Below are 13,129 nucleotides of genomic sequence, written 5' to 3' on the forward strand. Positions count from 1 at the left end.
CACTCTGGTTGCTGAGCTCGTCAAACCTCTGAGTGTGTTGAGACCAAACCCATCAATGGTTAAGGATCGAGCAGAAGTGTCAGGTTTTTGTCCATGGACAAGGAAATATACCATCATTAGCTCTGCAGCCTGACACAATGTGGCTGCAGAGGAGCTGAAGACAAAGACAAATGTTGCAGCACAAAATATTTTTAGCCGCATCTGGATGTAGTTGGGAGTCGACCATGGAGGGACCTCCACTGGCTAAGCAGCAAATGAGTAACAGAGGGCCTCGAACGATTGAACTGTCATTGGTAGAATTGCGATTTCCATCCTATCAGGGTCTCTGGCTGAGACTTAGGGGGTTTGGGTATCTATACAGCTTACACAAAAATCTGTCTGGTACTGGTTAGCGCTGAGCTGGCACACTTACCTAGACATGAAATCAATCAGTTCAATTTTCTTCAACCTGTAGCAAAACCAGAGCTAAGTGATGATGACTACCAATTGGTCGCCATGTCTATATTTTTATTTATTTTTTTTTTTTTACCAGGATGTATAATCAAAACAAAAAAATGTGCCTACTTTAATGGAAGATTGATTTTCACTTACTTTTTTCATCAGTGTAATACAAGCCAAATTCACCTCACTACATAACTTTGCTTTTTCCGTCCTTTGCCTTGACCTATGGGAGAAAAATCAAAGTGGATATGCAAGGGCTTTAGGAAGAGAGACATTTTCCCGACATTGCATCGGGCCTCTGAACTTCCAACTGAACTTTTAGCATGTGTTAAACGCTACACTGATGTGATCGAAATTGACACTGCTATGATACGAGAGAAGAGAGCGCCGCTCAGCATTCTCTATCATCATACACCCACACACACCCACCCACACACACACACACACACACACATGCACGCACAACCCACTGAAAAGTTCACAGTCCAAGCTCACTGCCAGGAACCGAGAAGAAAAATCCAAAACAATCTTTTTTTTTCATTCTTAAAGAAGAGCAAATCTAACTGTCAGCTCAGTGAGGATTATTCCACCACGGTTGGCTCCCCAACTTCCCCACCGTAATCCACCCAAAAAACTCTCGGTGAAGCCTTTCAAAACAATTTATGCAAACAAACATCAAGCACAGCTATTTGTATTGGCACCACTTTGCAGTAAACCAGACTGAACCAAGACCAGATGGGGCTGGGCCTTTTCTGTCGCCGTGTGGTGCAACACTAGAGGCAGCTCAGCAGACACGCTCAACGCAGAGCACTGTCTTCTGTAATAGAGAGTGTTTCAATATTTAGACCACTTCTCATCACATTCCCCACTTCTGGGTGTATATGTGTATATGTGTGGTGGATTGCCACAAGGGCACATAAAACCACAGGGGAAATACTGCAGCCATTTCTGTATTGTGTTGTCAGTTTGTTCACAAATCTTTACTTGTTTCCAGTGTATAACTGTAAAGCAGACTATTATACAGACATACTGGGTTGTAGGTATCCTTCACATCTCGTAGTCAGTGAGCTCTTTGATCGCTTTCTACTCTACTCAACTTTTGACCTCACATAACGGCTAATTTATAGAGCAGATTATATTAAAAGTTGATAACCAGTTGCTTAAAGCTCAAAGCTGTGCTGCATAACATAGAGGTTCCCCTGCCTTGAAAGTATGGCTAAACATGAGAGAAAAGATGCCGATACATACCATGACCCGTCTGGTGTTGACAGCGGTGGCTGTGCTGTGGCCGGTAATTGGACTGACAGTAATAGGAACTGTCTTTCTGCCTCTGCGGGCCTGAGAGATGGGCCACAATGCTGCCGTGGATTTAGCAGCTGCAGTCAGATGGAAACCATGTAACTCCAATTTTCCTCGTCTTCCTTTTTCTTCCTCCGTTTGAACGCTGACATGATCATTTATGAGTTGAGTGAATTTCATGACCCTCGGGCCCTTGAAACCTGGTCAACCGCCAACATGCGATTTCAGAAATACATGGTTGTCAATGAGAAAATGAGCCCTCCATTCGTCATTCCAGAGGAACTTGTTTTTTTGCAGATACATGTATTTACCCGACAGCAGCGTTTTGCTGCTGCTGGCCCTCCGCCTTGAGGGAAAGTTCGGTTTGAAGTCAGCATCCATCTTAGCGAAGACCACACATACACAAACACGGGTATAGTAGCAGGGAGGTAACCTACACAGACTTCCTTATTGCCGGCGAGTGAAAATACATATTTGATCATATTTGGGTCCAAATGTGAACGTTAATTCAGGAGGAGATGCGGATTCACGCAACGCCACCGCAGGAGCTTTGACACACCCAGAATAGACATGTACACACACCACTTGCCGGCAAGAACACACATAGACAAAGAGCCTAAGGCCCCGAGATGAAAGACGGCATATGGATCCACACATCATATGATCAACCCGCAACCTACCCGTCCACACACACACATACACACACACACATCTCCAGACACCCCGGGGAGAAAATAGACACACATTCCTCCCACTCGTTCACCGTCTCTCTATCTCTCCTACACACACCTACACTCACACAAGCTGTGCAAGCCAGGCTCTCTCTATAAGCAGTTATTTCCCAGAGTCACTGCCAGCACACTCTCCCTCTCTCTCTGTGACAAGCTACAAATCCCTGACACCACCACTGATGATAGCTTTACAGTAGAGCCTCAAGGGGACTTTGCCAGCCAGCACACACAAACAACGCACACATGCCTCGTTCCTTCCCTGTCTCTCTCTCTCTCTCTCCCTCTCCCAGGAGCCCCAGGGGCCTCTGGGATATGCGGCTCCCAACACAAAATGCCTTGGGTTTGTTTGAGTTAAACATCTGACTACGAGCAATCAAAGTGACGAGGGTACAAATGAAACACCAATTACGCCTGTCCATTAATGCGCACACTCATGTTTAAATTGCAGAAAACAAAATGGATATATGTGTAATTGCATTCTTTCAAGATGCACATTGTCTTTTAAAGTCAAGATACCAATCAAAGCACGGCACGGCGCAGTGGCACTACTTAAACAGCAATCAAACTTGTACTGTCATCAGTTATCGTCCTTTTTTTTCCCTCCTCCTCTACACCAGATTGATTTATTGAGACAGTCGTCATGATGTCATACTCGCCCTATCTCTTTTTTTCTCTGTTTGATGAAGCTTTAATGACTCCCACTGTGTGCTGTAATTATTCAGCAGCCCTGGGGATGTTTGTTTTGGTGTTAACCGGCCACTGCTGTGACCATATTCGCCACTGCTCTATTATTTCTCATTACAATATTCATTACTTTTCTCTTCATTTTGGATAATTTTGCAGTACTAATAATGCTCTTCATGGGGGAAGTTTGTGTGTATGCAGTGTGTGTGTGTGTGTGTGTGTGTGTGTGTGTGTAATAATTCCAGATCACAAGTGCCTTGGATTTATTGGCATATACCAATTTGGCTTTAATGAGATCACACACCTCCAGGTAGGTGCAGCTTCATCCCCTGCTCGGCTCAGGCTTCTCCCTCCATCTCTCCGTCTGCCTGCCCTTATTACCATTTCATACACCCCCCCTCCAACTCCACCTCCACCACCACCACCGCCGCTACCCCCGATCTGATGAAAAACCAGAAAGGCTTTGTGTGGTTCATTAAGTCAGCATAGGAAATGTATTAAGTAGGAGAATAGGGCTGGGAGCTATTGAGTGTTGACTTAACCTTTCCAGGTTTTTTTTTCTCTCTTTCTTTTTTCCACCCAGTGATGCTTCTAATGGAGGATGCGTGCATTACTCAGTCTCATTAGTAACCGCATGGATCCGTTAGAACAAGATATAATAGAGGTTTGGACTTGCTTATTCTTAAATAACTTGAGTGAATGCACTATAAGGGTGAATGCCTTTGTCTGCTAGTCGTTAAATGTTCTATTACACGACCAGTCTTGGGTCAAATGGTATGTCTACAAATTCTAACTGCCAGAGATTGTTGCAGCCTGTTAAGTAGAGGCCGACCACTTTTGTTGTATTTTGACAATGGAGGTCTGCAGGGTGCTAAGCACTGGAAGTGATACTGAATTTACCTGCAATACTTTCTTGTGATTATCTGAAGTTTTTCAGTGCTCTCTATGTTGTCACTTGTCAATAGGAGTAGATTTCAGGGGTGGTGCAATATTTAGAACATTTGCCTGCATCAATAAAAACATGAAAGTAGCAGAGGACTTTTACTTGTACAAAATTAAAGACATTTACAACATAAATTAATACAGAAAATGTAAAAAGAAGATGCATAATAAGTGTTTGACATACAAAATGTTCTAGGACCCCTAAACCCCCTGTTTCATATGTGTTCCCCCAGTGTTTGTGACTGTCCCCATAAATCTGATCCTCCAAAAAAGATGATATGAATTATTGCACCTTCTTTCTCAGTTTTATTTGAACACAGCCCAGATTTGATATAAATGATACATGATTTAAACGCAGGGTGATGCATGTGGACCGGGATAAAGGCTCTAACTTGGACACGGCCGACAGCTGCTACACCATCCTGCTGCTAAAGAAGCTGCTCTCTTACAGGACGTTGCTCCTGTAGCATTAATACAGTTGGGAAAGTAGCACTCTAAACCTCCAAAACGGCAGACTTTGCCAAAAGTAATTCTCCTAAAAAAAAAAACATCTGAGAAGGAGGAATCACTAATTGCTCTTGTCAGCCATTTAGCTGCTAAAAACAAAACCTTGTTACAATGTGATTACTAAGTAATCCAGACAAAACACTGTAAAAAAAAAATGTCTCATTGTGGGACTGTCACACATTTTAGAGGAAAGGGCACTGTGGTCAGTCTGCCATTACAATTAGTGTTCATTTTGGCCTGATTCGGTGAGATCTACACTGACTGCTGGACATGCATTATGCATGAGTCTGTCCATATGCACTTGGGCCATCATGCATGCCCTTGTAGAAATGCATCGACCACCGGCATGCAATTACATTTAGCTTGTTTCAACCTTCTCTCTATGCACATTCTCCTGTGGGATAACGCTTTAGAGAGTGTGTTCTCCTCAGAGAAGTTCTCATAAACATTATTGATGTTAAATGGAAAGATAAGTTAAATTTTGCTTTTTGTTGACATCTGTGTTATTTCCATCTAAAATCTCTCTGTTCACGCGTAAAACAATTTATCTACAAATGCTGTGACTCAGATATTTTAGATAAACTAAAGAATCAAGTGTGTGGCCATGGGTTAAAGAAATTCTTTACCTTCTGAAGCTCAATAAATGGTTAAAAAGCCCATTAAATTGTGTAAAAATTGCATGTCGCAAACCTGAAAACAGATGTCTTGGAGATTTACTGTTTTCCTCATTCCGATATTTGATCCAGAACACTGTAAATAGCCAGCGGACATGAAGAGTGCCTTTTCACTTTTTGTCTTCAGTTTGTTCCTGTGTTTTTATTCATGCCACAAGAATATATTTGAAAAAGTAACATGCTTATCAAGTTGGCTTGCCCCTTTTATCATTTGTAGATATAACTGATTTCAAGTTATTTGCACCGTGCCCATTCTTGAGTGAGTTTTGGCAACTTAAAATGCTTGGGTGCAGAATGAGCCTGGCTCTGAGTTGAAATATCAGGGTGCAGGAATTGAAGATAAAAGAAATCAACAAGTTGGAAAAGAATAAAATAAAAGACAAATTTTATTCAAACAATAACCTCACAACATTAAAAGCCTGGTAAGATACGGTTTGGTAACATGGGTGATAATGCTGTCTTTTTAGGACCAACAAGTTCCCTGCTGTAACTTAGTTGCCTGTCAGAAGCAATGAGCACTTGCCAGAGCCAAAGACATGGTGTGTGTAAGAGTTGCTATTATTGCCTGTGGGTGTTTACTGCCCAGGCACTTCCCAGAGCCTGGACCATGACCACTCTGTCCACTTTATCTCTGTGGAAAATCTCTTGACGGGAGATCTTCATCTCCTACACGCGGCTCTTTAGCGCCCCTCGGAGAGGAAGACCATAATCGCAGATGCGTCTCCAAGGGAGGAAACGCCATACATCAGCTATGGAGAGGCAGGGGCGAAGGGAAATTTGGCACAAAGTATCAGTCGTGACAACGGAAACCTTACACAGCCCCAGATAGTCAGAAACAGGGAGATCATATGACTCAGTAGGACTGATCATCGCTGTCACTGTCAATATAAATATAGTGTGTATAGGGGGAAATAATAGACCCCCCTCCCTCCCTCCCTCTCTCCCTGTCCCAGCTTAACATCACACAGGAGGGGGGCACAGCTTGTTTATGTTTATGGGAGTGAGCGAGAGAACTGGTGATGGTTGAGCTGCTGATCTAATAAGGCTTAAAATTATTTCTCGTTTCATTCACTGTGAGGCAGCATCATTCCTTACCCATCTTTCAAGTGAGCATCATTCAATTAAAATGCAATTCTCGTCGCCCCCATCCACGGATATTTAATTAGACTTGGGAGCAGGGCTTCCACTGTCTTTTTTTTTCTAGCACAGCTCTTCGGATTTCACCTCTAAGGCATATTTTCACTCTGTTACTCGTTGGTTAAACAAGGGCATGTATCCATTTGTTAATTGATACAATTACGCATTACGCGTAATGGTCACGTAGGTCTCCAGGCGCGCATCAATCACTGGTCTATTGACCTGCCAAAAAACCCTCTAACCGTTCCTGCTGGGACTGCCCCTCTCTCTAATAGAGAAAGATAGAAACATCATCGTCATTAACTCCGGGATGGACCTCTGGCCAGAGAGCCAGAGACGAACAGAGGTCGAGATTAAAAAAAGAAAAGAAAGAAAGAAAAAAGAGTCTTAGGTGTGCTCATTCGTTCAGCTTTAATTGTGATTGATTGTAAATAAAAGAAACAATATTTAAAAAAAACAAAACAGAAAATACTCAGCAGAAACTCCAGTTTATATGTTTGACTCCTATTTGCCTGGGTAAAAAATATAAAGTAATCTCTAAATGTGTACGTGCTTGTGATAACTCACAAGACTACCAGAAATATCTTCCACGTCTCCTTTTTTCCTAATCCAGTTTACTTCACAAAGGGTTTCCATATGTTGCCATGTTACAATTCAATAATGATGAACTATAATACAATTTTTCCGAGACGTTATCGCAGCAAATCAGTCAAGAGTTCTATTACAAAAGCGGGACAAGACTGTGTACAGTGCACCTTAAGAAAAACCCTGCGTTGGACGTGATTGGCAAAGACATTATTCTATCCTTGGTACCCTGCCGTTCCGGGATTACAGTGACGTCACGCTGATACCCTTGCATGGATGAATGCTAAAGAACTATAGAGCCACAAATAATAGCACAAGCAGAGTCCATATCTTGCAAGTCTTACGTTATCCTTTAAGCCTCCTTCAGCTAACACAACAACAATTTTTTTTTGCACTTAATGACGCTTAATTTCATTTCTTATCGGGTCCTTGGGGGGGATTATTCATTCATATAAAACAATCTGCAGCTGGTGCCATCCTAAAGTCTCCCTCCTATGAGTGAAGTCATCTATTATTGAGCGAAAGGCCGTGCGTGGAAATGTGTGTAAGACGGTGGATTTGAAGTAGAATTGGTTGCAATCGATCAAGGGTGAAGAATATTGCTGATGGTAACAAAAGAAGCAGCTATGTCTTTCTCGCAATTTGGATACCCTTACAATGCAACTTCACAGGTAAGCCTCTTTGCTTTTTATTTCACCTAAGTGTTGTGTACACACACTCACACACACACACGGCTTTTTTTATTTGCATATTTTCCTGTATTTCAGTACATTCAGAGCACTTTTCTCTGTAAGAAACATTAATGACCGAGTGACTGCTTTGACAGTATTGACAGCTATTTTCGTGTGCTGCTTTTGTTGTTGAACCAAATATCGATGTACACGCACCCGTGTCCAATTACACTGAATTATGAATGAACTCACGTGTTTTTCTGATGACAATAGAGATGAATGTCACCTATTGCTCACTACGAGGCGTAATTGGGCTGTAACGCACGCTGTACACACTCGCAAACTTTCTTTTTAATGGGACATGTGGGACGTTAAGCACCTGGTGTTATCTCCAAAGCTTCTAAATCTCTATTAAAGTGGTTTATTTACATTTTAAGACAGTATTATTGCGCGTAATGATAAGTTTGAGGAAGTTCAAGTCGATCAGGGGACAAAAGTTACTCTCATTGAAAAGTTGTCACCCAACTTTTATCTGGATAATATTTTTAGCTTTCAGCACAGTGTGTGTATAAAATTCAGATCTTTTAAATTTGAAATAAAGAGATGATTTATTTGACACTGTCATTATTTTTCTTACATTATTTTGAAACCGATTATAAACTGGAGCAGCTCACTTTTACGCACGGATTGCGCACACCTCTTTCCACCTTAATATCCACTGAACAAAATATAATTCTAATTTTATGTGGAACATATAAAGAGGACAATGAGGTGATGTCGCTTTTTACAGCGTCAACTACTTTCTCTCGTTGCAGGAATTGTCCAAAAAGTGACTTACCTTGAATTAAGGCAGGTCACAAGTTAAAATAACAACACCTGACTCGGGATAAGTGAACTGATGTGAACTAAAAGAGAGCTCACGTTTTCACTTGTTTAAGGATTTAAAGACTCAACACTGCACTGAGTGAGCAACTTAACTTAGAAATCTGTTTGCAGAGCATCACCCACAGTCACTTCAGAGTTGTCACAGGCATCCAGATAAGAGCTGAAACAGCCAATGACCATGTCTATCCACGGTTCTCTTCATGCAGTTTTTCGTGTCGGCAAACCCCAGTACGACTTGCTGCGATTCGATTTCCAGGTCGGTCTCTGACGGGACAGGCGGCTCCCAGACCGCCGCTGCCGCCGCCGCTGCTGCCTCCTTCTGCTGCCCGTCCTACGAGAACCGGCTCCTGGCGAGCAGCCGGACGGAGCTGAACGCAGCGCTGGGGATGTACAGCTCACCCTACGCCGCAGCGGCTGCCGCCAGCCAGAACTACGCCAACTACTTCCCCTACAGCACCGACCCATCCGCTATCTACTCCACTCTGGTGGGCTCACTTCACCCTCATCTGATGCGCAAAGGGGGGGAGGGGGGCTCAGGCTGATCGATCAACTGGGTTTTGTTCATCAATTTATCCCTGCACTGCAAACGTATCCGTCTCGACATGCCGTTTAATCCAGCACCCAGTCCTGTCTTCATCTTCTTAAAAGCAAGTCAAAAATCCTGTCACTTGCTGTAGGTGAGGGGAAGTAGTGGGGAAGCAGCGCAGAGGAACTTGTCTCATTTGAATCAAATGTTTTTGTTTTTTTTTTATTAGAAAGTAATCCTCCTCATTCTGCCTTGTTTTTTATTTTAAATATTGGCTCTTGTGTTTGTTGCTGAAGCACTTGAAAAATAAGTCAAATTATATTAATCACCTGTCAGAATTGTTTAGAAAGTGAGATTTGGAGTGGATAAAGGAATAAATGACTTGTTAAATGGATACTTTGCAGTGTATCTGCGACTTTTCTTGCCTTCTCTCTCTTATTTTAAACACCTGATGGCAGCCAAAAAATTCAGTCCATGGAAATATAGTATATTGTAACTGAAGACAGTAAAATAAATAAATAAATAAATAAAATCATATTATAATTTGTCTAGGATCATGCATAGCACATTGCACTTTAAACCTGACAAGCTACAATTAAAAAAATACATATTGATGTATTTGATGTAATTAATTTTTTTCACCCTTGGTTAGTCATTTTATTCTTGATTTAAGGGCATAAAAACAGCAAATGTCTTCATCATTGTTTTCTAAAAATCACCAAATTGCTGAAAAACAATGAATGTTTTATACTTATAACCACTTATTGTCTTTTACAGAATCCACAGTATGACATTAAGGACAGCACAGGCACTTTACACTCTGGCATCACTCAGACCGCTGCATACTATCCTTATGACCATTCACTGGGACAGTATCAATATGACAGGTAAAATTCATTTTTGTCCACTATATGTAACATGAGCATTAGCAGACCTGCCACTGATCATTAAAGGCAGCCGTTCACAGGGGGAATATGCCGCGTTTAGATCAAAGGTCAGAGTGTAACTCCATACTGATACCTGCATGGAGCGGAGCTGTACAGCAGGGAGTGGGGATATAGGATGTCTGAGTGAGCAGTCTATGATATCCTTCACTTACTGCACTAATGGCCTCTGTCTGTGTGTATTTGTGTGTCCCTTTTTTGCAGATATGGGACAGTAGACTTTAATGGCACAGCCAGAAGAAAGAACGCAACTCGTGAAACCACCAGCACCCTGAAAACATGGTTGTATGAGCACCGCAAGAACCCCTACCCCACCAAGGGCGAGAAGATCATGCTGGCCATCATCACCAAAATGACCCTCACCCAAGTGTCCACCTGGTTCGCCAACGCCAGGAGGAGGCTAAAGAAGGAGAACAAGATGACCTGGTCACCAAAGAATAAGGCCAATGATGACAGGAAGGATGACTTTAACAAGAGCGACCAAGAATGTGTCACCAAAGGTAATCTCCTTTTTGGTGGCAATTTGTTCAACTTTTTACTTAATCATTGTTAAACCAAATATATGGTTACCTATACAAAATATAGGGGAATGCAGTTGCTAAATGTATGGACCAGAATGGTCCTGAAGTGGGTTCCAAAAGTTTTCTGAACAAACTTTGTCTCTATAAATTTACAATCTGCAACTTTTCCAACAGTGTTACCTGAAAAAAATCTCCTCTCTTCCATGCAGATTCCAGTGATTGCAAGGAGGAGAAAGATCTGCATCTCAGCGATCTGGACGACATGGACGATGACGACTGTGACAAGCTGGACAGTGACTGTGAAAAGGCAGCTGCGGATGAGCAGGACCTCCAGAGGGCCATGGCGGTATCTGGAGCCCCTCAAAAGAGAGACTGCAGCTCTGAGCTCCACCTCAGTTTAACCAACAGCTTCCACGCGTTCCCCTGCGCCATCAAAAGTGTCACCACACTCCCTCCTCTCCCGTCTGACTTCCTGGATCCTGTGGTGTCCAAGGCACCCACCTCAACCGGCCCTGCAGGCACGGTGTCCCTGTCTCACTTTGAAGCATCAGATAAGCCTCGGATTTGGTCTCTGGCTCGTACGGCGGCATCGGGGGTCATACTGAGCCATCAGCAGCATGGCTCGGAGTTGAGGACAGGCAACTCAAGCGGGGACTGCCAGCTCCAGAGCGCCAGGCTTACCGGGGCTCTTACTGGACAGTGTGGGGGCATGAGAGGCCTCCATGAATCTAGTAGTGTCACCAATGCTGAGAGCCCCTTCCCTGAGAGCTCGTCCTTGCACTCTAAAGTCTATGGCACTGGCAGCTACAGTCACAAGGACCTCCAGCTGCACTGTTCATCCTATGCTGCACTCCCAGACACATGTCAGTACTCCACCATTGAAGGTATGTCATCTTGCAAAACCATATTACGAGGGATAAAACTGGTCTCATATGTAGATGTTTTCCACGTTAGAAAGACAGAATTCCTATCGTCTATCACCTCACAGAACACCAGCATTGCCAGATGTGTTTTGAAAATGTTCCACATGTTGTCAGACCAAGAAAAGCCCATTTAAGGTTATGAAGTGAGAAGACACTTTCTGCCAACTTGCACCCGAGGCAAGGTTCTTAGATATGCTTTTATTTGGGTGTGTAGGATTCTCTGGTGGCAAAGCAGAGACACAGTCATCTGACCTCAGTGAAGCCTGTGGGACCGCGCAGGATGACAAGGTCACTGCCTTCAGACCAGTGATGAAGAGGTGAAGCAGGTGAGAGTCTGCACTGAACTGGAAGAAACCAGTGAAGTCACCACACACACACACACACGCACACACACGCACACACACGGGGCACAGAACAACACCATCAACACTCATGGGTGATCAAGGACACACACACAGGCACAGTCACTTTTTGGTAAATATATGTTGCTAAATTTAAGTTTTTAAATTTGATCTAAATATAATGATTGATTTAAGGATTGGTGGGTTACTATATACATTATGTCAAAATTATGTTATAATAACCATCAAAATATGAGGAAGAATATTAACATTTCTATTGCATTCAAGTTAGAATTAAATATCTTACTATAGAGACTGCTTATTAATGCTCATTTTTTGGAGCTTATTTTAATCCCTGCTGTCTTTTTTCTCCCCTAGATTGCTGGAAACTGTACCACGATAAATAATGGGACTTTTATTATGCACTAAAGGACACACTGGCCGAGTAGCGGCCTCAATATGACACATGGGAGCTACCTGGCGCTGCTGCAGTGAGAGCTGTCAAACTGTGGACGTGGCTATCATTTTGCACAACTTTGTTTTTATGGTGTAAAAGACTTTATGCAAAAATTCTAGATGCAAAGGTATGAGAATGGCCGGATTAAAAAAATGGCCACATTTGTATATGGCAATCGTGTAGTGTAGCAAACCTATTTATTTCTCTCTGTGTATTTATTATTTTTTGTTATGTTGTCTGTTTGTTTATTATCTGATGTGTTTATTGGTTGACTTCGTATCTCCTTTGAGTATTTTATTACATGTTGCGTTTTACTGTGGCTTTGTGTCATTTTTGCCTGATGTAAAAGAGAAAAGCTTGTCGGACATAAAGTTGACCATAAAAAGGACCGGATCCCCTGTGTTGCGCGTGGACCTGGAGGATTTTTGTCTTTGTGTGTTTAAACTGTGAGCTTCTTCTGTGTTTTGCCACTCGTGGCATTTCTTTTTTTCTAAAGAATACATTTTTTTCCAAGAGCTTTCGTTGTCTGCGTCATGGTTATTTATGGACGTCCAATGGGCCAATTAAAACATTCGCGGATGTGCATTTGATCAAAGTTTATCATCTTGACTCGACGCGTAAAGGCGCAGCGCTGATGGAAAGTCATAATTCAGAGGAGGACGTGAGTGCAATCCACAAGTTGCGGAAGAAAGAGGGACATCATCCCTCCATTGTCAGCATCTAATCAGAAGTGGCATCGAACACTTTGTTACTGTTCAGGCCAAGCAGCGAGGCAGGGACACAAGATGAATGCTGCTTTGTCCCATGTGTAGCGAGCCGCTGCACTAACTTAACATTGTGTTAATTAAAAGGTCATTTGTA

At 42.6% G+C, this 13,129-nt stretch overlaps 1 protein-coding gene across 1 annotated transcript; it reads left to right on the forward strand.

The window, feature by feature from the left end:
- Nucleotides 1-7,499: 7,499 nt before the first annotated feature.
- Nucleotides 7,500-12,347, forward strand: irx6a (iroquois homeobox 6a). The gene is made up of 7 exons (XM_049600510.1): nucleotides 7,500-7,671; nucleotides 8,763-9,041; nucleotides 9,860-9,969; nucleotides 10,231-10,526; nucleotides 10,757-11,431; nucleotides 11,685-11,796; nucleotides 12,190-12,347. Exons 1-6 carry the CDS (start codon nucleotides 7,606-7,608, stop codon nucleotides 11,789-11,791), a joined length of 1,533 nt encoding a protein of 510 aa, XP_049456467.1. The 5' UTR covers nucleotides 7,500-7,605; the 3' UTR covers nucleotides 11,792-11,796; nucleotides 12,190-12,347.
- The last annotated feature ends 782 nt before the right edge of the window (nucleotides 12,348-13,129 follow it).

The sequence above is a fragment of the Epinephelus fuscoguttatus genome, linkage group LG2, assembly GCF_011397635.1.
Source record: "Epinephelus fuscoguttatus linkage group LG2, E.fuscoguttatus.final_Chr_v1".
Taxonomy (NCBI): Eukaryota; Metazoa; Chordata; class Actinopteri; order Perciformes; family Serranidae; genus Epinephelus; species Epinephelus fuscoguttatus.

Excerpts from the sequence above, each read along its gene's own strand:
- irx6a (XM_049600510.1), top strand. The coding sequence starts at position 7,606 with ATGGTAACAAAAGAAGCAGCTATGTCTTTCTCGCAATTTGGATACCCT. Across the intron at positions 9,970-10,230 it reads GGACAGTATCAATATGACAG|ATATGGGACAGTAGACTTTA; the intron begins GTAAAATTCATT and ends CCTTTTTTGCAG. Across the intron at positions 11,432-11,684 it reads TCAGTACTCCACCATTGAAG|GATTCTCTGGTGGCAAAGCA; the intron begins GTATGTCATCTT and ends TTGGGTGTGTAG.